The sequence below is a fragment of the Bolinopsis microptera genome, chromosome 2, assembly GCF_026151205.1.
Source record: "Bolinopsis microptera isolate Bmic1 chromosome 2, MBARI_Bmic_1.0, whole genome shotgun sequence".
Taxonomy (NCBI): Eukaryota; Metazoa; Ctenophora; class Tentaculata; order Lobata; family Bolinopsidae; genus Bolinopsis; species Bolinopsis microptera.
The window spans coordinates 10,729,567-10,755,289 of record NC_087073.1 but is presented as its reverse complement, the minus strand read 5'-3'; the positions used below and the strand labels follow the sequence as shown (position 1 = coordinate 10,755,289).

Below are 25,723 nucleotides of genomic sequence, written 5' to 3'. Positions count from 1 at the left end.
TTACCTCTAGTAACAATTAAAAGGCCCAATTATATTTAATGTAGCTCATGATTAAATCTGTCTATCTCGTACACCTGTTTGTTTGAACTCTTTATTTAATTTTACCTCTGTCTTTAAGCCCTGCCTTTAAAATAGTAATGGTCCATCTGGCAGTTGGCACGGTAACATCGTGCCATTTAAACCACTGAGCTTCATCTTACAACAGCTGTCATTTAGACTTCTAGGCAACTATCTGTCATCGAGAGCCTTGAACTTGTTTGGTTTTGTCAAATGGTTCTTGATAAATATTTAAAATATCCCTTCGTCGCCATTCGTTACTGGCCAGCGCTTTCAGCATGCATTAATGTAATATAAATATTAAATATCGATAGAAAACAATAAGACAATAATATAACAAAAGATTTGTCTAAAATAATTGCAATTTCTTGTCCATTTTATATTAGCTGTTTATATTCAGTAAATTGGAGAACCGTTCTCTTTATTCCCCACTATACACATTACAGAGCATAGACTTCAGATGCTGAACTGTTAACCCTCTCCAGTCTCCGTAGTCCATGACTTGATGTGACCCAATATTAACCAAGACCTCTCCGCTTTCTTATTCTCAGATCATAATGCAGCATGACTCCTGCCAAAACTCCGAAGTCGAAATTGTCCCAAGTTGGGCTATTGCATGAGATCATATTATCATGATTATGTGATAATTAATTGATAACCTAATCTGTGCCGGTGGGACGGTATATCGAGAATATGTCACGTGAGAGCACTTAAAAACGTCTCGCCACTTTGACCGTCCCTCCCGCTGCATAGTGCATAAGCTTGACTTTTTTCCCTTTTTACGTGTTACGTTGTGAACTTTAGCGGGTTCTCCCATTCCATACTCCTACTATTTCCCCCTTAAATCACATAATCATTCATAAAACAATGGGTAAACAAGGAAATGGAATAAAAATAGAACACCAGTGCAGCAATTCGGTAAATCTTTTGAACAAGGCTCTCCCAATCCATACTCCTACTATTTTCACCGTCTCACTTATTTACCAGTTGGTTTGCTTTTATTTCATTTTATTTCTCCCAGCACGCACTGAGGACGGTTTTAGCTGTTATTAAATCTGTGGTCACAAGGAGAAAGATAATAGTACTCTTTGATAGTCAGTTTTTACCAAATCAAAAGATATCCATCCCGATCGAAGATACAGCTGACTTAAATGTAAAACATTCCACACAACGTAATATGACAACAAAACTGATCATAATTTCGCTCCAATATTCATTGCACGTTCAAATGCGCGTTGTTGTATTCTTTACCATATAACTTCCTATTTCTCATATAATTTGCACGTGGGCGGTCATGCGTACGTATGAAACTTTTGGATTATAAGTTAGACTCATATATACTATAATAACATATTCGAACTGAGACCCCAGCAAGGTGCGAAAGCGTGTTTCCCAGTGAACAGTCTTGTTAGTGTTAGTAGTTTCCCAGTGAACAGGATGTGAACACATTGTACCAGCACTGAGCACAGTCAGGTCGCCAGTGAACTGCTTTCCATATTTAAAAGTTACTTGAGGGTGTGTTTTAACAGTACTTCAAGTATTGTTTAACAGTGTTCACACCAGTATTCACACTTAGCACTCCCCTGAGTACTGTAACCACGGTTACGTGAGTACCGTAACTTTACAACTAGAGTTAGATGCTTTAGTTCTCTAAAACTAGGTCTGCTTTCCACTCTAACTGCGCTGATCAGTTCAAGTAGGGCTCACTGTACTTACTATTACCGCTGAAGTTGCAACTAACATGTTCACACAGGGTTAAACAAGAAACTATAACAAAACAGTTGTAGCTTATTACTAGTACAGTAGCTAGAGCTAGTGCTATTATTACTGCTGCTTCACCTTTCTTGATACCTTCTTGTGTTCATATTCTCCTAGTTCATTTTTCATTATCATTTATCATTCATTTATTATGTTCGTAGAAATATTTCCTTTACCCTCATGAGTTTTTGTCCATATCGTGTTCGCAAAGGTATGTTATAAAGTTATAATATAGATTGTCTTAGTGATGGGCATTATAGAATGTTACCTGTCTGTTCAGAAGACTCCCTCGTTATATAGTAACTAGGGTTACTAACCAGTTACCATAGTTACTACTTCCTCCGTATTATTGATTAAATTTATGAAGTTTTATAATGACCTTTGTTTTCCGAGCCCCCGTTATTAGTAACTACTTGTCGAGCTGCTGGCAAGGTATTGGATATTATATTGAGGATACATTTTGAAAGGTGTCAGGGAATATCCGGGGATGTAGCTATTAGTGTTAGTGAATATCCGGGGATATGATGTAGCTATTAGTGTTAGTGAATATCCGGGGATGTAGCTATTAGTGTTAGTGAATATCCGGGGATGTAGCTATTAGTGTTAGTGAATATCCGGGGATGTAGCTATTAGTGTTAGTGAATATCCGGGGATGTAGCTATTAGTGTTAGTGAATATCCGGGGATGTAGCTATTAGTGTTAGTGAATATCCGGGGATGTAGCTATTAGTGTTAGTGAATATCCGGGGATGTAGCTATTAGTGTTAGTAAATATCCGGGGATGTAGCTATTAGTGTTAGTGAATATCCGGGGATGTAGCTATTAGTGTTAGTGAATATCAGCTGTTTTAACACGACGTGTTTATCTAGACCTTCCCAACCGCCACTTGTTGACACATTCCCACAGCTACATCTCCTAAAATCCTACGATTGATTAAATATCCTCATTTTATCCATATTTTAACTCAAATATCTGACCTAAATTTTCAAACCCACAATCTAGAACCTGGAACATGCGGGATTATGGATTACGGTGTGATGAACAGTTCTAAATATAGTTTGAGGAAACTAGACTTGCTAATCTGTTGGTATTTGTGGTATGCCAGTGACTGCGTAGTCGGTATCTACAGTGTAGATACCGACTACTGATTCTACACCGTTCTATTGCTAGTCAATATCTACCCCGGCATTATATTGCTGAAAACTACGTAAGTGGGGGAAATTGACAAAAGAATATACTTGATTAGGGTATATACTGTGTGATATGAGTCCTGTTATAATAGCACTACTATACAGTATACACATCATCATTGTTATACTAGTACCCAGGTGGGTAACATCTACTATAAATAGTGTTACAAATATTAAAATTCCGGTTTGTAGCCTTATATACAGATAGGTATTTTAGTACGTTTTATAAAAGTATTGTTATTAATTATGCTAGTAAGTTATTTTCTGGGATGAATAGTTTAAACACTGCTGAGTATAAGTTGTATCTTAAAATAAAAGTGGTGTTATTAAATTTCAATTTATTATACAGGGTGGGCCAAAAGTCAGTGTGCAAACGTTGGGTCTTATACCTCCGCCGTGTTTTATATTTGAGAGCTGTTGCTTTGCAGATGGCATACTGTACTTACTGGTTCGAGGATTCCGTCGTCAAAATTTGAAAATTCGAATATTTTAGACCACGCCCATTCAATATTAAAACACCTATATTGTTCTCTCTGAACATGCTGAACGCCTAATTTTTGTCAGAGACGGTAGATTATCAAATGTTGCATATGATCTGAAAACATGAGGCAAAACGGATTAGAAATGACGAAGTTATTAAGCATTTTGTGTATCTCGTTAACAAAATTGACTGGGTGATTATGTGACACCGTGACACGACACCTTAATTGGGCACCTTTAACAATTCCTATAATGTTTAACGGGGTAGTTAACGGGGTCACCTTATCACGTGATTAGGTAAACCAATCACCTGATCACACGTAATGAATAAACTCGTTATGCTTCATATCTCGGTCATCTGAGAAGCTACAGTTCTAATTCTTTCAGGACAAACGTAATTCGAATGGCCAAACACAATTCAATAACATTTAGCTTGATCCGACTATCCAAACTATCAAATAAATGTGAAAATGAACCTCCATTTGAAAAAAATTAACGCGAATATTTTTCGAGTTGACAAATTCCTCGAACCAGTGGTGGTGCTAAGTCGTACCAGAAGGAAGTATTTCAATTGGGCACTCAGTGACTGAGCTATTAAGGCCAACGTTTGCACACTGACTTTTGGCCCACCCTGTATTATTACGTATTTTACTGTACTCAGTACTGCGCGCATTTTGAGACTGGACACAGAGCGGTCAAGTGCAAATTGCAAGTAAATAGTTTGATTGTAACATACATGTTATTTAGTTAATGATCACAACTTTCTGTCACCAGAGACGTTTATTTGTATCGTCTAGTCAGTAGTTACTAGTTAGTTACTAGTTACTAGTTAGTTACTAGTAGTAGTTATACATGTTTTACACCTTTCCTGACGACTTATTCGCAGTAGAAACTCTTCTTTGATACTTTAATACTCTTATCTCAAAGTACAATGACAGTCAATAACAGTCAATAGGGCTCTTTTCGATGAATAGGGATGCTGTTTTTGGCAATGAACAGGTTTTACAGCGATATTTAGACAATATCAGTGTTAATGGTTTTATTTGCCCCAACGTTAAGGAGTCTTGTTGATGAGTTTAGTTCAAACATATTGTTACCTAAAGTAAATAAGTAAACTGAAAGGTCCGCAATCTTTTAATCTATACAAATTCTCCCTTTTATTTGTGAGACTTCTCAAGTTATTGCACAGGTTCTCGCAGTTCTTCCTTTTTCTTTCTTATTCTTTGTTCAAGAGGAAACACCGCTTTAATTAATGACTTTAACAAACCCTTACTAGTTGTTTGATCGGTCCTTTAATCTAACACCTAGCATTGCTACTCACTGACAGTATAGAATATCAAATTCATGATTAATGGCCATAGAAGGGCACATTTTTCGATCGCACAACTTTAAGTTATTTATACTAAGCAGTGAGAAATGAGTCGCCATCTGGAGGATTTGACTTTGGGTTTAATTCTTTACAATGAACTGCCCTCCCAACATTAATTTTTAGTAAGAGATTTAGCAAACATTTATTTCATATTTACTAAGAATTATCCCAATTTTTGTTTATTTTTTATTTATCTAAATCTATTCTACTAGCTTTAAAAACATCTTATGAAAATGAATTCTAGCAATAAGGAATGTAAATTCCTACACCCCTGTCTCTTGCTCTAATTGATTGACTTTTAGCCAATTTTAAAACAAATAAAAGATAGACAGGAATTTTGAGTACATGAAAATGTTGAGTATTCGATTTTTGTGAGTCTTACATTTTTACCTAACTATTTCACTATATAATATCTTATATGCATTGCACAGAGCATTTTTCCTGATGACAGTTTTTCGGGCGAACATAGTGGGAATACTGAGTAAGAACAGTAACACTTGAAATGAACCTTCCAACTACTGTATATCACTGTATATAAAGTGTCTTCTCAACTATTGTATCTCACTCAATGAGATCTCAGATCAACACCATCAAAACATTAAAGCTCTTTCAATACTCTTTGTGCCGTTCTGATGTTTTTAGTTCGCTTTAAACCGCTGTTTGGTATCATCACTCTGTTGACTTGTTGGACTACTTCAGATGTTATAGAGAAAATTCACAAGACTTTCTCCAACTGATATCGCGTATTTTCTAGTTGTTACGAAAATACATAATCGCTTAGCTCTTAAGGTTTACTTTAATAGAGTGATAACATATTTATTTTCCTTTTATTTATTTTCCTTTTACTTGTATTTATCAAGTAATTCGTTTCTCAATATTATTTAGTTCTACAGTTTTCTATTCATATAACTATTTTTTAGTCCGAGAATTTTATAGTCCGAGCATTTTCCCAGCCTAAACATTCTTTGTCGCCATTGATTTTATCCAAGTTTCCTTGTTGTATTATTCTCTATTATTTGATGAAAGTTTCAACCACAAACCACCCAGAGGGAAGGAACATGATATTTTGCGCTGACGAGGAGAATGGAATTGTGGGTGACCCCCGCTACGACACTCTTGTGAACACCATCTACGCTGTTATCGTCATCATCGCATTCATCATCTCCGGACTCCTGAACCCTGCTCTGTTCTGGTTCCACTTCTCCCGGTCCTCCACCATCCTCACTATCCTACTGAGGATTCTGAACGTGGTGGACTTTGTTACCACCACTATCTTGTGCCCCTACTTAGTGTACGGACTCCTCATCCCCATCCCTCTGCCTCATCAAGTGCTCGCCACTCTGGGTCAGAGACTTTACTCCGCCGTATTCGCTTTTATCCTCTTTATGAGCGTCAGTACCACCACTATAATGACCGTCACTAGAGCTTACAGTATCAAGTGTCCCCTGAAGGTATTGCGGAGGAAGAGTGCTATTGATTATCCCATGTTGGTGCTGATGGGCATAGCTCTGCTAATTACCAGTATTAACTTCTATTTTAACGCAACATGGGACCGCTTCCTATTCAGCACTAACCGACTCAAACTAGTTCTCTTCAAACACGGCACTGGACAAATAGACAACTGGCCTGAACTCGCATTCGGGGGATTACTCATGACCATTGCCATGGGAGGTATAGTGTGCGCGGCGATCACCGGGAGAGAGATCTACAAATCCAGGACGCGCACTACGACAATCAACACGCGGAAACGCGCGCACACCCAGCAGAAGATGTATAGGCGAAGCTGCGTTACTATTCTCATGTTGTCAGGGGGTATCCAGGCTGCTGTTCTCCTGGTTTGCATCCAGTTTCTCTACTCTATATTCGTGAGGGACGGGTTCCCGTATCATGCTAACTATTTCTTCTATGCTAACGGATTGTTTTGCTCACTGGTTTTATCAGTTGTAAACCCTTTTATCACTGCTGCTCGTAGCACTGGTTTTAAAAAATTTTTAATGAAGAAACTACGGGGTGAGTCAGCTGATTCAAATACAATAAAATCAAAAGGGTTGGGACTTACCTCTAGGCTGACTATGAGCAAATTATGTGATAGAACTTCGGTTCTTAAAGGTCTTAACAGTGGACGCGAACGAACCCCATCCTAATTCTTTTCATAAATTATAATCGCTGTCCGCTGAACTAAAAAAAATATGTGTTCTTGTTTATATCCTCCAGATTAAATCTCATTATAACTATAAGTAATCTTGATCAAAACGTTTATTAATTAAAATTACTGCGGGGGTGACGTCACTGTAGCATAAAGTTATTCAATTTAGATAGACTCTAACAGATAGACTTATTTTGTAAAAGTGTGATTTCGTTTTTTCCAAACCAATTTAGCAACTTTGCCAACTAGTCGGGGAGAGAGTAACAGTAGAGTTACAGAGTAGTACTACTAGTAAAACTACAGTATTAACGGTTATTATTACTAGAGTTACTGTTAAGGAATCAGTAACTATAGTAGCCAGGATTGAGCGGGAAAATACTTCACTTCTACGTCGAGGGAACTGTAATCAAAATTGATTGTTTGTAATATAATGTTAAGATTTCGGTCAATTCAAGCGGTTTTCCTTGTAAAAATATCTTTACTCCGTATAAAAAAGTACTGTACCCCTTATTAAAGTCAGTTAAATCCTGAACAACCACCAACAAGTGAAAATCTTAAAACTCTTTTAGATGTTAATTAATCTGGTTCGCACAGCTGGCATAACAAATATAATTTGTACCCTGTGTCTAACCCCCTGTGCATTGCAACAACTAACCATCCTTGTGTTTTCAGAGTAACTTCTACGAGACACCCCGGGGCAGTTCCCCCAAAAGCACCACCTCATCCTACGCGTCAGCTGCCGAGTTTAACAACACATTCGTAGCTCCCCTAGATACGCCCTATCAGAACAGTGTTACTCCTCTCCATCTCTCCAGCGCTGAAGATACAGACTGTGGATGAGACAGTGTGATATAGCTCCCACTTATGTGCCTTTATTTCGTGCAGAGTGGACTGGTGGTGCACGTGCGGTTATGTCACAGGATATTTATAATATACTGCTGCGTAATGTGTGCCTCACTCAATATTGGTTCAATCTGTTACTTAAATTGGGCACAGTTAGTTTCTCTAGCTCATATGTAGTCAATAGGGGCCAACACTATTACTCATTGCTTCTGGCTTCATAAACCTTCGTCGGATAATACGCGTAATATTGTTAAATGAGAGGATCTTGTTTTTTTTAATGATACTTCTTAACTTCTAGGTGCAATTAACATGTGCCTACATATCCAGTACATACTGATTTTATAACACTTTGCAAGCAAGGTAGGTGGAAGCACAACTTTGCAAGCAAGGTAGGTGGAAGCACAACTTTGCAAGCAAGGTAGGTGGAAGCACAACTTTGCAAGCAAGGTATAGTAGGTGGAAGCACAACGTATGCTTGCGATCTATTATCGCTACTCTGATGGTCGTAAGTCGCTACGTACTGATTTATAGAAGCGATATTCTTAAGATTCTTGAACTCGAGTATACAGGAAAAGTAATGTTTCCTTTTCGCCGAGGAAGCAGTGTTTAAGTTTTTGATTTAAATTCACAGAATTGGATTATGGTTTCCAGTGATTTTTAAGATATATAACATGTTAATGATGATAATTTATTGAAATTATGCTTGTTAGTATCAGAAAGCAACATATCCTCAGAATTCAGATTAAGTGTGGAACCTGTGTTAGTTTCTATGTTTTTAAGTCTGATTTCAAATTTATTACTCAGCCGTAAATAAAGGTGTGTTCTTCGTTAATCCTTGAAAAATTTGTACTGATTTCTTTGTATTTCAAATTCTGTTTTCTTGCAGATCTAAAATGTGGCCGTTGATTTCTGCATTTTCTATTTTGAATATCTTCAAAATCAAATGTTAAATTTTTTCAATCAAATTAATTTATTACTATGTGATCATATGTATTTTGTACCGATATTAGTTAATAAACTGTGCTATATAATAACAGTTTATTTAATATCAAATTGTTGAACTTTATTTGTGCAACGGAAGTTTCTACTCAAGTTAGCTCGAAATTTAAAGTTGATATTCAAAAAACCAATTTCACTAAAGTATCCCATTTCATCATTAACGAACTGTTTAAAAGTCCAGCGCATGAAATGTCCAGTATTCTGCAGAATGCAGAATAACGAATATCTATCTGTAGTGTCATCTGTACCGTCATTCAGGAATCAGTAACTTCACTACTTCTAGCTAGCATAATTCAGTTTAACGTCACTATACTACAACTAATATTTCACTATTCAATCCTGGATGTGAAGCTATCTAACCTGTAATTATCTTAATTAATTTGCTGTAAAATTAAAACCTATTGCAATAGTAAACCTTTTTCTTTGCACCTTTCCGTAACACTTTATTCTAAACACATTTTAATTCGCTATCGAGGAGGATTAAGTCATTATGAAGCACCACGCTCGGTAATTATTACCTGAAGTTCCGTTTACCCCGCAGATGACCGAGATATGAAGCATAACGAGTTTGTTCATTGCGTGTGATTGGGTGATTGGGTTGATGCTAGATCCGCATTATCATTATATTTATGGGAATCGTGCAGAGAGCCCAATTACGGTTTCGTAATTGGGTAGGTAATAATGAAATAATATTCAAAGAGTTGAAATAAATAGAACTTTTTCGTTAATTCTGCCAAAATTTCCGGACGTCCGGATTTTCAGAAACCACCCCCTTCCCCTGTCCGGATTTGTCCGAAATTTCAAAACCACCTCCCCCGGCCCCCCCCCCCCTCCCTATTTGCCGGACGTCCTATAAGTAGATGGCCCCTAAGCCGTGAATGAATGGAAAAAGTAAGCGATCGATTTCATTCTCGGTATCACTATCATTTTGCATTTGCAGACGGTCAATCAAATTAATATCATTTCCTAACTTTTGTTTGGGAAAGTGAGACACTGTCAGCGGTCCACTCTACCCAATTATGGGTTTTGGTCAAATGGTATATACTATTGTTTTGCTTATCGCTCCCTAATCTAACTAGACTAACGCTGGCTAGTTTAACTTTAACGAATACCTTATCGGACCTTATATGGACGTACATTAAATGAACGGACATAATTATGTACGGACATTAATATAATTATAAACGCTAGAAGGCATTTAAAACCATCAAAAATCCGAATTTTTTTCATTTTTTTGACGTTTTTTTAATTTCAGCAAATGATTTTTAAATCCATTTTTATAGTTATACAGTAAGTAAGAAAAGCAGTCGTTAAGCAGTAAACATGTTAAGATATGTGTACATGATCAGTGTCTAATATCACATATCACCTTCATTAAATGGGTTTTCGTGCATGAAATAGTCCATTCTTAAAGCATCAGTGATTTCTAGCTTTGTGGAAACCTTTTTTTATCAAACTACCCCGGTCCTGCATTTCAATTTCAGTGTTAACTTTTACAAGACATTCGGCGTGAAGTGGTTTTATCTTAGACAACTTTAGGTTAACCTTAACATCACGTGGAGTTTTCCTAGCACCGTTTCATTACCTCCCCTGGGTAATATGAACTATAACAACGTCGGACAATGTCCTTGGCAATACGATTTACCGTAATATCTAGAGGCTAGAACAAGTTTGTCATGTTGAACATGATGATGAACTATGTTGTTGAGTGCCATAATTTCGTTGACTTTTTCCGCTAAGTGACCCTCGAAAACATCATATACTTGTAGAGTTTTCTGTACCTCCAGCAGACCAAGGATAGGAGAACCTTTCAGTCGTTAACTTACGGCACAATAAAATAATAAAGCTCTCATAGTTGTCATATTCTGGACAAAAAGTTCGAAGTGGAAAAATGTTTGAAAAAATTCAACGAACTTTAACTTGGACGGACCTTAAAATTAAATGAACGGACATTAATAATAATATTATTTGACATTTGAACGGACGTTAAGATGAACGTCGTTAGCGCCTCCAATCCAGCTTTCAATTAATGTCCGTCCAAATAAGGTCCGATAAAGTATATGACATCTAACTTAACTCTGGAAATACATTTTCTTTCGCCGCGAACGCGAATTCGCCTCGATTTTTCCTAGTTTGGCTTGTCGCGGCGCGGCGATTTTTGGCCTAAATTATCGCGATTTTCTTTTTTCCTTGTAGCGCGATGCGTTACTGTGCCGCGCCGCGCACTCAATGATCGGTGAGATGCGCTACTGTGCCGCGCCGAGCTGAGATGAATTGACATCGTTAATTAACTTTTTTCTTTGCTGTCACGTGACTTCTTCAACCCGTTCTCTAGCTGGCCCTGAACAACAAAATGAAAAAGCATATGCTGAAACCCTAACAGTAACACTAGTAACCCTAGGCCTAGCTAACGAAAAATTATACTGTCGGGCTGCTCTTTTTGAAAAATCTCGATGATCGAGTGTAAAGTGATTTAGCACGCTCGATAATAAATCGATAAAGTCATAATCAAGGAAAATTATACGTGAAAAATAATTTGGGGGAATAATGATGCAGGTGACCTAAAGTTTTTTAACGAATGTTATATAGGTTGAATCAAAATTTATTACACTCGATCATGAGTATCTAAAACATCCCGTGGACATCAGATATCTCTGTAGTATATGTTGACTCTTACTAAATCGCTCGCCCAAAAATTTCACGTGACTTTGGTTTTTTTGGTTTTGCAGCCGTACAAAACGGTTTTACATAAACCCTAATCCCAACCCTAACCATAACCCCGAAGCTATCCATAATCTTAACCACAACCCTAACCCTAACCCTAGCCCTGAATAATCGAATTCACGTTTTACTAGCCTGTCACGTGACCAAAACGCGAACGGTTTTTTGCCGTTAACTCTCCAGGGAAACATTTTAACCCTACGTCATGGGGGGTCATTCGAAATCAGCGTCCAAAAATACACCGATCTAGATCACTTTCATTGTTCATGCCTAAGGGCCTTTTCACAAGAATTTTCTTAAAATTTGGGCGAGCGATTTAGTAGGAGCGGTATTTATAATATATAAGTTAAAACCATGCATCCGTAAGGAGGACAGTTAAACGTTTGGTTTACTATTTCATATTTGTTTACTTTTAGACTAGACAATACTATAACTTTTTGATTGTTTCCGAAATAATTTGACGGATGTTACTCGTCTAAATTTCTTCGAAGTAGCGCGCGCCGCTTTCTTCTCGAAATGGCCCGACGGCACGAGCTACGAAGTAGCGCGCGCCGGGCCAGATCATTAACAATGGTCAACGAAATAATGTGCTGGCCGAAATACGAGCTAAAAACCATTCAATGGTCAATGGTCAGCGCGCGCGTCTTACGGTCGATGTTGTAGGTTTACAACCTACCTGCTACCAGGACGCGCGCCGAGTTGGACTCGTCGACGTCCAATATATGGAACAGATATTTTACGAGCATCAGTATCACCCGTTAAAGTCGCTTCTACTAAATCGCTCGCCCAAATTTTAAGAAAATTCTTGTGAAAACATAAAAGGCCCTTTCGGTATGAAATTGATCTCAATCTGTGTATTTTTGAACGCTGATTCCGAATCACCCCCCATGACGTAGGGTAAAAATGCTTCCCTGGAGAGTTATGGGCAAAAAACCGTTTTGGTCACGTGACAGGCTAGTAAAACATGAATTCGATTGTTTAGGGCTCTGGTTAGGGTTAGGGTTGTGGTTGCTCTAACCAGAGCCCTCTCGCTTGCAGTAGCGCGCGACCGCCGGAGGCGGCAAAGAGGGCTCTATCCATGGCCACAACTGGCACCACAAATCGTGGTGCCAGATTTCCTCCCATATTTCTGATGCCGCGCGGGACGTGTCAGTCATTTTTAGTCATGTCCGTGGATTGTGATTGTAATATACAATGTATAGGAAAACAATATTTTCTCATTGGATTTGATTTTTGTAGAGAGCTAATATACCTTCTTTGATCATGCACTCCATTTAACAAATTTTGCTTGTTCCTTAGTTTGTTGCAATCATTCAGTTGATCATTCGGCGGATGATTCAAAGGGCCGGGACATATTTTAATGTTAAATTCTCAATAACCAGCAGACTTGTTACCTGCAGTTACCTTGCTACACTTTTGTCTTTTGCAATTGGACTTTAGATTTATTTTCTCATTGGATTAGATTTTTGTAGGGAGCTAATATACCTTCTTTGATCATGCACTCCATTTAACAAATTTTGCTTGTTTCTTTGTCTGTTGCAATCATTCGGTTAATCATTCGGTGGATGCTCCAAAGGGCCGGGACATATTTTAATGTTAAATTCTCAATAACCAGCAGACTTGTTACCAGTTACCTTGCTACACTTTTGTCATTTGCAATTGGACTTAAGATTTATTTTCTCATTGGATTAGATTTTTGTAGGGAGCTAATATACCTTCTTTGATCATGCACTCCATTTAACAAATTTTGCTTGTTTCTTTGTCTGTTGCAATCATTCAGTTGATCATTCGGCGGATGATTCAAAGGGCCGGGACATATTTTAATGTTAAATTCTCAATAACCAGCAGACTTGTTACCAGTTACCTTGCTACACTTTTGTCTTTTGCAATTGGACTTTAGATTTATTTTCTCATTGGATTAGATTTTTGTAGGGAGCTAATATACCTTCTTTGATCATGCACTCCATTTAACAAATTTTGCTTGTTCCTTTGTTTGTTGCAATCATTCAGTTGATCATTCGGCGGATGATTCAAAGGGCCGGGACATATTTTAATGTTAAATTCTCAATAACCAGCAGACTTGTTACCAGTTACCTTGCTACACTCTTGTCATTTGCAATTGGACTTAAGATTTATTTTCTCATTGGATTAGATTTTTGTAGGGAGCTAATATACCTTCTTTGATCATGCACTCCATTTAACAAATTTTGCTTGTTTCTTTGTCTGTTGCAATCATTCAGTTGATCATTCGGCGGATGATTCAAAGGGCCGGGACATATTTTAATGTTAAATTCTCAATAACCAGCAGACTTGTTACCAGTTACCTTACTACACTTTTGTCATTTGCAATTGGACTTTGGATTTATTTTCTCATTGGATTAGATTTTTGTAGGGAGCTAATATACCTTCTTTGATCATGCACTCCATTTAACAAATTTTGCTTGTTCCTTTGTTTGTTGCAATCATTCAGTTGATCATTCGGCGGATGATTCAAAGGGCCGGGACATATTTTAATGTTAAATTCTCAATAACCAGCAGACTTGTTACCTGCAGTTACCTTGCTACACTTTTGTCTTTTGCAATTGGACTTTAGATTTATTTTCTCATTGGATTAGATTTTTGTAGGGAGCTAATATACCTTCTTTGATCATGCACTCCATTTAACAAATTTTGCTTGTTTCTTTGTCTGTTGCAATCATTCAGTTGATCATTCGGCGGATGCTCCAAAGGGCCGGGACATATTTTAATGTTAAATTCTCAATAACCAGCAGACTTGTTACCTGCAGTAACCTTGCGACACTTTTGTCATTTGCAATTGGACTTTAGATTTATTTTCTCATTGGATTAGATTTTTGTAGGGAGCTAATATACCTTCTTTGATCATGCACTCCATTTAACAAATTTTGCTTGTTCCTTTGTTTGTTGCAATCATTCAGTTGATCATTCGGCGGATGCTCCAAAGGGCCGGGACATATTTTAATGTTAAATTCTCAATAACCAGCAGACTTGTTACCTGCAGTTACCTTGCTACACTTTTGTCTTTTGCAATTGGACTTTAGATTTATTTTCTCATTGGATTAGATTTTTGTAGGGAGCTAATATACCTTCTTTGATCATGCACTCCATTTAACAAATTTTGCTTGTTTCTTTGTCTGTTGCAATCATTCGGTTGATCATTCGGTGGATGATTCAAAGGGCCGGGACATATTTTAATGTTAAATTCTCAATAACCAGCAGAGTGCAGACTTGTTACCAGTTACCTTACTACACTTTTGTCATTTGCAATTGGACTTCGGATTTATTTTCTCATTGGATTAGATTTTTGTAGGGAGCTAATATACCTTCTTTGATCATGCACTCCATTTAACAAATTTTGCTTGTTCCTTTGTTTGTTTCAATCATTCAGTTGATCATTCGGCGGATGATTCAAAGGGCCGGGACATATTTTAATGTTAAATTCTCAATAACCAGCAGACTTGTTACCTGCAGTTACCTTACTACACTTTTGTCATTTGCAATTTAATCCTGGACCAGGCAAAAGTCCTGCTCACATTGGGACGTTCGCTAAGTTTCTCGATGTAATTGGACTTATATGACCCTAAATAACATAATTGACTCGGGTACACTTTTTCACCAGTGGGGCATTTCTCGGAATCACGCCCTTTTTGACCGCACCCATATCGCGACCCCCACTATAAATTATCTCGGCTTCTGATTGAGATACAGACCTCAGCTATGAACCAAACTGTGCCTAAGATGCATGTTTATATTAGTGCTATGAAGATACTTAAGGCCTAAGAGACTTAGTTTTTGAGAAATCGCCAAAAATCCGATTTTACTATATTAGCAGTCTCGAGAGTAACAATTATCACACTTATTTCAAGATATCTCCGCTTCTGATTGGAGCTAAGCGCTCATTTTGGGCATTAAAATGGTCAGAATCATCATATTGAGTGGGGTAGAGCATGGTTTTAAAGTCTTCAGACTTCAGGTTGTTGAGTTATTAGGTCAGATCCCATTTTTACGCTCTCGCTAGTAGCAATTGATGCACTTATTTCAAGATATCTCAGCTTCTGAATGGAGTTTAACGCTCATCTTGGGCATTGAAACGGTCAGAATCATCAGATTGAGTGGGGTAGAGCATGGTTTCAAAGTCTTCAGACTTCAGGTTGTTGAGTTATTAGGTTAGATCCCATTTTTACGCTCTCGCGAGTAGCGATTGATGCACTTATTTCAAGATATCTCAGCTTCTGAATGGAGTTTAACGCTCATCTTGGGCATTGAAATGGTCAGAATCATCATATTGAGTGGGGTAGAGCATGGTTTCAAAGTCTTCAGACTTCAGGTTGTTGAGTTATTAGGTCAGATCCCATTTTTACGCTCTCGCGAGTAGCGATTGATGCACTTATTTCAAGATATCTCCGCTTCTGATTGGAGCTAAGCGCTCATCTTGGGCATTAAAATGGTCAGAATCATCATACTGAGTTGGGTAGAGCATGGTTTCAAAGTCTTCAGACTTCAGGTTGTTGAGTTATTAGGTCAGATCCCATTTTTACGCTCTCGCGAATAGCGATTGATGCACTTGTTTCAAGATATCTCAACTTCTGAGTGGAGCTGTGGAGATAAGCGTTCATCATGGGCATTAAAATAGTAAAAGTTATCAAATTAAGTAGCATCAAGCATGGTTTTAAAGTCTTTAGACTTAAGGTTATTAAATTATTAGGTTAAACCCTATTTTTATGCTCTTGCAAGAATGGTCACTGCAATGGTGGAAATATTTATTAAATGAACTGTAATTAATCGCCAGGAAAAAGTTGTTTGCCAAGAAATATCAGTAAAATGTCACTAAAACCTCTAGCACTAGGAACATGCTTTACCCCACTTAATATGATCATACTGACCATTTCAGTGCCCATGATAAGCACTTAGCTTCAATCAGAAGCTGCGATATCTTGTAATAAGTGTGTCAATCGCTACTCGCAAGAGTGTAAAAATATATTCTAACCTAATAATTCAACAACCTGAAGTCTGAAGACCTTTGAAACCATGCTCTACCCCACTCAATGTGATGATTCTGACCATTTCAATGCCCAAGATGAACGCTTAGCTCCGATCAGAAGCTGATATATCTTGAAATAAGTGCATCAATCGCTACTCGCGAGAGCGTAAAAATGGGATCTGACCTAATAATATAACTCTACAACCTCAAGTCTCAAGACTTCAAAACCATGCTCTACCTCACTCAATGTGATGATTCTGACCATTTCAATGCCCAATATGAACGCTTAGCTCCAATCAGAAGCTGAGATATCTTGAAATAAGTGCATCAATCGCTACTCGCGAGAGCGTAAAAATGGGATCTGACCTAATAACTGATTTTTGATTTGAAACTTTTACAAAATAGCAAGTATACAAATGTACAGCAATTCGAACAAACATATAAAATGGGCCGAAATGTATAAATGCTAAAAAGCGTGGGTCAGTGAAACAAGTACAGAGGACAACTTTCAGAACAGAAGTTTTTTGGCCGCCCAAAGTCTCAATAACATCACCTCCACCTAGTAATAAAATTATGAAACGTGAAAAGTGTGAAACAATCAAATAATATTGTATTTATATAATATAATTGTCTCTCAAATACAGATAACGTCCGTAAACTCTTAAAATACTCCTACAAGTACATATTATACTGATCGGTGTCCGAGAAACATGAATTACGTCATCATGGTGCCTTCTTAACACGGCTACAGACCTTCCGTTACGGATGTAGTGGTCGAGATGAGTCTGTTCAGCCCTCTTCTTCTTCAGGTCAGTAACCACGTTCTTCCTTGCTGCACGCTCTTCACTGGATCTATCAGGACAGATCCATACAACTCAACAACCTGAAGTCTGAAGACTTTGAAACCATGCTCTACCCCACTCAATATGATGATTCTGACCATTTTAATGCCCAAAATGAGCGCTTAGCTCCAATCAGAAGCGGAGATATCTTGAAATAAGTGTGATAATTGTTACTCTCGAGACTGCTAATATAGTAAAATCGGATTTTTGGCGATTTCTCAAAAACTAAGTCTCTTAGGCCTTAAGTATCTTCATAGCACTAATATAAACATGCATCTTAGGCACAGTTTGGTTCATAGCTGAGGTCTGTATCTCAATCAGAAGCCGAGATGATTTATAGTGGGGGTCGCGATATGGGTGCGGTCAAAAAGGGCGTGATTCCGAGAAATGCCCCACTGGTGAAAAAGTGTACCCGAGTCAATTATGTTATTTAGGGTCATATAAGTCGAATTACATCGAGAAACTTAGCGAACGTCCCAATGTGAGCAGGACTTTTGCCTGGTCCAGGATTAATTGGACTTTAGATTTATTTTATCATTGGATTAGATTTTTGTAGGGAGCTAATATACCTTCTTTGATCATGCACTCCATTTAACAAATTTTGCTTGTTTCTTTGTCTGTTGCAATCATTCAGTTGATCATTCGGCGGATGATTCAAAGGGCCGGGACATATTTTAATGTTAAATTTTGAATAACCAGCAGACTTGTTACCAGTTACCTTATTACACTTTTGTCATTTGCAATAGTACATTTGTTAAATGTACTATTGTACACTGTTCGATCTGTTGTTTTATACATTTGAGTTCACATTGCACTTTATCAGATCATAATTTCAGTCGACTAATATTTTCTTGTCTTAAAACAGCTTATTGTTTAACATTTTACCAATTACTCTGTCTTATTGTGTTTCATTTTAAACTGTTCGATCCGAATTGTGAGTTTGTTTTATACATTTGAGTTCACAGCTGCACTTTATCAGATTATAATTTCAGTCCACTAATATTTGCTTCTCTTAAATCATCTCATTGTTTAACATTTGACCATATTTATTTTTATAAATTTATTAGCATAATTTACAGCCATCTATATCTCTGAGAAACACTATCAGTGAACCTACCCCAGTATTGCTGTATTGGTTAGCAAAGTGAGTGATAACTAAATATGTGAATGACCCCTTACAAAGGATCCTGTACGTGCAGAAATAGTATACATCGAAGTACACACTCATCTGCACACTAAAGTTACACTCGCTACAGTTCATCTCTCGGATTATTCCAGAATTGCGCGCAAACACACGTGTTGTCTCAAACAGTGAAACAGTCTGTTTCATTGACATGTAGTACGCGTAGGTCGACACTCTCTCGTTGTGTACGTTTTGAGAACTTTTGTTTAGACTTTAGGGGCCATCTACTTGGGACGTCCGTCAAAATTGCAGATTTTCAGACCACCCCCGGGGAGCACCCCCTCCCCCTGTCCGGGTGTGTCCGAATTTTCAAACCCCCTCCCCCGGACGTCCGGATTTCCAGCTACTTTAAAGAGTACAAATAAAACCAACTCAAATTCATTGTTAATAAAATGTGTAGTCACTTAGAATAGACAATAATACATTTAGTGTCGAACAAGTTTAGCACAGTTACATTAAGGTACTTAAGTAGGTAGCCATCCAATGGAATAAGTTTTAAGGCAGTAGCAGAATATGCGAGTTGTGTCTCGGCTCTCATGAGCTGCTCTGGGAAACGACTTCTCGTTCAAAATACAGGGATCTAAACTTACTGAGTAATTAGTGTCAAAGAGTTGAAATAAATGCGACTTTTTCGTTAATTCTGCCAAAATTTCCGGACGTCCGGATTTTCAGAAACCACTCCCTATCACTGTCCGGATTTGTCTGAAATTCCAAAACCACCTCCCCCTCCCTTTTTGCTGGACGTCCTAAGTAGATGGCCACTTAATATTTTATTTGATGCAGAATAGCTGACAGCAGCTACAATTGTACATTTGACTCAGTCTTTCTGTGCTTTCATATCTTAAGTCTGATATTTACTTTGCTCCTAAACCTTCTTTTAGTTCTGACAAAGCAAGATTTGCCATGATACAGCGACTTTTTATGTCGTCATCGCTGCATAATTTAGACTTTAGAGCCAAGGTACTAATTGGCAGATAGCTGATATTCAGGGCTCTTTCCCCCTACACGATTTTGGAGCCCGCTGTTTGACAATATTTACACTGACAAAAATTGGTCGACTCTTTTATCTTATTCTCTCACATTAAACAACATTAACCAGGTTTTTTTCTTTCTAGAAATGACTATAATGTGACTATTGCATTGGATAGAGTTTTCCAATGGCATTGTTTTCTACCTATCTGACCTATGTTGAGTTTCGCCAAGACTTGACGGGACCATCACATCTTTTGACCACCCCAAAGTCTCACTCGTTGCGCCAACACAGCAGAGAGTTTGTGAGGAGGGGCCTATATCCCTGATCAGCGGCTTATCCTTTCGTCCACCACAACACTAACTCACACAGTAACTGATGACAATCCTTTCCAACTAATGCTCACTGAATTTATCCTCAGCGCTTCTGTTGACACAGCATGGCACCAGGTACTCTCCCTTATTTTTCCCTATTTATTTTGTTATATTACACAAGCTGAACTGGCTTGAGGGATACCAGTGGCGTAACGAAGGGCCCTGCTGACCCCGCTGTGCAGGGGGGCGCCGTCTTAGGGGGGCGCCAAATCGTCGTTTGAATGTGGGACAATTTCGAAAACTTAACTAAAGTACTAGCAAAACTGCGCGTTTTGCTCTAGATACACACTTTTTTAGAGATTTTACCGGCGTATCCTCTAAAATCACCTAATTTATTCAATTTTAGGGAGGGGCACCAAAAGGGGAGGGGGCGCCAACAGGGGGCGCCTTTTCGGCAGGGGGGCGCCAACAGGCAACGTTACGCCACTGAGGGATACCCTTAATTTTTACACGTACCTCATTATTACATCATATCAAGTTTAAGTATGTTGAATTCGATTCTAATCGAAATAAAATGGTTAACATTTGCAAGATAGTAACATTTGTTTCACTTCAGGGACGGATCCAGTGATCCACTAACTTTTCCTATAAGAGATCTAGACGGACCTGAAAAAAGCACCTCCTGTAGTTCCCGCCTAAACAGTATCGAAAGATTGATCTAGAAGCTTTGACAGAGTTTTAGCTCTTTATGTCTGCCACATTGACTTTCTGATGAATAAAGGAAAAAATCGTAAGCCTTTTACAATATCTAGCGCCAGCCGGCCGCGCGTTATTGACATTGTGTAGACCCTTTGAAATTTTTTAAAGCTTTTAAAAACGGCCATTTCTTAGGATCGATGTCCTTAAAGTTAGTTGTTCAGATCATTCAGAGGTTATCGTTTAAAGTTTAGTTCAGTCTAAAAAAGAAATCTGAAAGAAGGTAAATATCTTAAACCTCAGCTGCTTTTCCTAATATGCGAGATGAGTCTGTCCGACCAAATTTTATTTGGTTAGCCGTCAGGCCAGAAACTCAGAATCTCAACGAATCTTTATTTAGTTGCTTATCTTAAAATCTGTTTCAGGTAGGTGATAAGGTGACGTTTGCAGAGCGGCGTCTATTAAATATCATACCTTTATGTTTGAAGCTGAGACCGGCGATATTCCCAAGTAATACGGCAGATGAAGACACAAGTTTTAGTAAGGGAGGGCTCCTGCAGAGATCAATTCACGGACGCTAATGTTGCCTTGAATTATAGTATGATAACCGACAGAGTAAGTTTGTATTATATAATTAGTGTTTGTGAAGTTAAGTTGTAAATCAAGTCGGAGGTTTTGTGATGTATAAGTATAATGTCTTGATAAATGATTCAAATTTCTGATTGTCTCTAAATAGACTTAGTGAAGACAGATTCTAATAGAAATAAATAGTTGAATAACGTATCGACATAACTACGTCATACTCATATCCTCAATAAATGTAATGGATTTGTAGTGTTGTAATTAGTTTAAAACTAAGAATAAGTGTGCAGATGATAATATAGCAATATAATATTGTGCCCAGACCCTCCCAGATCTGCCTTCAGCTCCCTGTCGTAGTCAGGGATTATAAGGAGCTCTATCTACTTATCCCTTTTCAGGTGACGTTTGCAGAGCGGCGTCTATTGAATATCATACCTTTATGTTTGAAGCTGAGACCGGCGATATTCCCAAGTAATACGGCAGATGAAGACACAAGTTTTAGTAAGGGAGGGCTCCTGCAGAGATCAATTCACGGACTCAAATGTTGCCTTGAATTATAGTATGATAACCGACAGAGTAAGTTTGTATTATGTGATTAGTGTTTGTGAAGTTAAGTTGTAAATCAAGTCGGAGGTTTTGTGATGTATAAGTATAATGTCTTGATAAATGATTCAAATTTCCGATTGTCTCTAAATAGACTTAGTGAAGACAGATTCTAATAGAAATAAATAGTTGAATAACGTATCGACATAACTACGTCATACTCATATCCTCAATAAATGTAATGGATTTGTAGTGTTGTAATTAGTTTAAGCTAAGTTAAAGTATAAGTGTGCAGATGATAATATAATAGCAATATAATATTGTGCCCAGACCCTCCCAGATTTGCCTTCAGCTCCCTGTCGTAGTCAGGGATTATAAGGAACTCTATCTACGTATCCCTTTTCATTCCTGACCCTGATTGTTGTACGTAGCTGTGACTTGTAATCTTCTCGATTCTCCCAGTTCAATTTCATTTGAACAGCTTCAGGTAGCATTTAAACAACAATTGTTACATGTTTAAATCTGGAAATATTCTTCGATCGTACACTTCTCTACACTGTTTTACACCATACATAAAAAATCAAGAAAACAACAAATTTTGTTGTGCAGCTGGATTGAACGGGTCGGCTCGCTCCGCTCGCCAAGGGCCCCCCAAAGAAAAATCCTGGCTACGTGCCTGTAGTGGATACTAAGTAAAAAGGCTTCCATGAAAAAAATTGCACATATAATATCTCGGTTCGGGATACTAGCCAAAATGACTTCTTTAAAATTGAAATAACTCCAGTTTTTAATATTCAGTTTTTTACTCTTTTTCTGAACTCTAGAATGTGACTGAGGAGTGATTATATTTGTCCTAGTATACTAATTAGCTAATATAGTAATCGGCTACAGACATATCTACGCCTATGTGGGACGCACACTAAAATTAATGGAAATAATTATCGGACTTTATTATTCACGGACCTTAATACCACAGACATTATTTTCACGGACATAATTATTCACGCTGAGGTCTTCAGTGTGAAAGTAATGTCCGTGATAATTATGACCAATAAGGTAGATAACATGCTTGTCCTTGCATTTTAGAGTTCCGTCTAGCACCAGTTCTATGTTGTTGACCATGATCGGGGGGGGGGGGGGGGGGGGGCCAATGACTACTTTTGGGGACTTGGGGAATTACGTCAACGATTTTACCCCGAGTCCCCATGATTTTTAGTCCCCAAAAGTCTCCATTAGTCCCCATTTAGATGATTTTTAGTCCCCAAAAGTCTCCATTAGTCCCCATTTAGATTTATCCTACTTTTATCTTGGACAAAACATCTCGATCGTATCGTTATAAAACTAACTTGAAAACCATAAATAACTGTCAAAAATTCTGGGGACTTATGGGGACAAATGGTGAATTACGTCAACGAGTTGACCTCTAGTCCCCATGATTTTTAGTCCCCATTAGTCCCCAAAAGTCTCCATTGGTAGTCATTGGCCCCCCCCCCCCCATGATCTTTTGAGTCCTTGTCAAAGAGGACGGGGCAAATTTTGCAGCTAGGTCCATTACACCTCTGTAATTGTCCTACATCAAGGGTTTCCAGTTGTCCCAGTTGTCGATTCTTTTCTAGTGTATTACCGATTGAAGGGTGTTTCCTAGTGGCAAATACTATCCGTACATCCCCACATAACATTAACCTAGTAGCTTAATGACCAGATTAAGTTCTTAACCAACTTTGTAAGACTAATGTTATCAAGAGTGTTGTACGGAAAATACGAGGCTCTGTTGTGTCTTATCCTCAGTGTCTCTGGTTGGATTTCCTGGGTTCTCAATAGACCTCTGTATTGCTTTCGGCTCGATTTCTTCTAGTTTGTCACCGTTGTTGTTGTGTCCGCATCTGGCAAGATCCTCCTTTAGTTCGCCCAGGTCCTCTACACATGGTGGGGTTGGAAACTACATATGTATCTGATCTCAAGTAGTTCCTAGCATCTGTTTCCTTTCTAAATAGCTTGTACCAGATCTGATTTTCTGAGTCCAAGCTCAAGGTAAGGTCTAAAAAGTTAACCTTGATTCTATATGGTTCTGCCAGTTTGATTTAGCCAGTTTGTTCAACAATTCGACAAACATTGTAAATTGTCCCGCTGTCCCCATCCACACTCCAAATATGTCGTCGATGAATCTCTCCCAAAAGTTTATCAGGGTCGCACTCTTTATCTTTTTGCTAACCTTTTTGAAGAGCAACCAATGCATAGTAACGTCTGACACTTGTCTGGAGATACAGTTTCCAGTAGTAGGCATGAGGCAGGGAAAATTAGTGTGTGACTGATTTAAGCAGTTGGTCACCAGAGTTCAGTTCGAGTACTAATTTTAAGGAAATTAGTGACGTTTTATTGCTAATAAAATTGATTTGAATTCACGTATTTTTGTTGACGTTAACAAGGCTCATACCTCCCCCTCCTGTCAGCAACCGTCAGCATTTCCAAATACCCTTTTCCCTCGGCTGCTGACGTCATACAAGAACGCTCGCTTATGTTAGCTATACATTTTGTAACAGCAACATTTACATTGTATTATGTATTATATTGTATTATGTAATTACATTAAATGACGGGTGGGCGACAATTTACCCCCCGACAATTATCCCCCCGACAATATAATTTAATACAATTAACCCTGACCCTGACCCTGACCCTGACCCTGACCCTGACCCTGACCCTGACCCTGACCCTGACCCTGACCCTGACCCTGACCCTGACCCTGACCCTGACCTTGACCCTGACCCTGACCCTGACCCTGACCCTAACCCTAACCCTAACCCCAACCCTAGGCCTGACCCTGACCCTGACCCTGACCCTGATCCAGGACCCTGACCCTGACCACTGACTCTGACCCTGACCGGACCCTGACCCTAACCCGATCAATTGACCCAGTGTAATTACATGGGGGTCAATTGTCGTACTAAGTCCTAGATTTCGCGACAATTGACCCTAGTTTAATTACATAGGTAGGGGGTCAATTGTCGGTGGGTCAATTTTCGGGGGGCCAATTGTCGTACTAAACCCTAGATTTCGCGACAATTGACCCCAGTGTAATTACATAGGGGGTCAATTGTCGGGGGGTCAATTCACAATTGTCGCGGTACCTAAATGACATGTACTTTTTCAGGATCAAGTCAAAGTCAGGCCTGCAGCGACGAGCCCCTTTCTTTCGGATTGTGAAGTGTAATGTTAATGTTTAATGTAGCTGTTTAACGTCGAAAATTGTTAGTTTGTAATTGTTTTTGAGAAGCAAAATAATTAATCTGAGAAGTGTTTTCAGTTTTATAAAGCTCAGGCATGGGCACCGTATTGTTTATTTAGTTATATTTTATACAATATCTTTGACCTTTGTCGCATTAAGTTGTAGTACTACTACTAGTAGCGGGGTAGTACTAGTAAATACTGAATACTGTGTTTCGTTTATTCTATAAGTATATAAATATTGCATTGTGTATCTTTGTCGCATAGTACATAGTATAAGTTGATAAGTAGCGAGGTAGTTGATACTGTTTCGTGATGTATTTTGATCGTACAATCTTAATTATTCGTATTATTATACCGCAATTCCTGTATTTTATCGTCTAAAAGTGAACAATACCAAATTAAAATAAACAAGAGGCATTTATAGCCTTCGATAAGTATAAATAATCGCACACGATGTACGTGCACCCGGGGTTAAATACGACGCAATTGTCAGCACTGCGCGCGCGCACACGTACCATCTTATGTGTGCTGATCTGTATGTGCCTATCCTACTTGTGAAACAAGCGCGTCACGCAGTACGCGTAGGCACATGGCTATGTGAAGGGTTGTGGTAAGGGTTATGGATAGCTTCGGGGTTATGGTTAGGGTTGGGATTAGGGTTTATGTAAAACCGTTTTGTACGGCTGCAAAACCATAAAAACCAAAGTCACGTGAAATTTTTGGGCGAGCGAATTAGTAAGAGCCCGTTAAGGTCGATGGTGCACGGCCTAACCACTACAAACTAACAATAGTGAGCTACTTTAT

The 25,723-nt window shown here is 38.4% G+C and overlaps 1 protein-coding gene and 1 long non-coding RNA gene across 3 annotated transcripts in view; both read left to right on the top strand.

Moving 5' to 3' along the window:
* LOC134811671 (uncharacterized) overlaps positions 1-8,997 on the top strand; it is a 52,286-nt gene extending 43,289 nt beyond the window's left edge. Inside the window, exon 21 of one of the 2 annotated variants that reach the window (XM_063818698.1) lies at positions 7,672-8,997. In XM_063818698.1, the coding sequence (XP_063674768.1) occupies positions 7,672-7,839 (168 nt within the window). In that variant the 3' untranslated portion in view covers positions 7,840-8,997. The remainder of the gene's footprint in view (positions 1-7,671) is intronic. The other variant, XM_063818699.1, reaches the window with a different exon arrangement.
* Positions 8,998-19,705: 10,708 nt separating this feature from the next.
* Positions 19,706-25,329, top strand: LOC134811252 (uncharacterized). Its single transcript, XR_010159779.1, has 5 exons — positions 19,706-20,005; positions 20,487-20,660; positions 20,992-21,181; positions 21,547-21,724; positions 24,843-25,329. It is a non-coding gene; the product is annotated as an uncharacterized LOC134811252 (long non-coding RNA).
* The last annotated feature ends 394 nt before the right edge of the window (positions 25,330-25,723 follow it).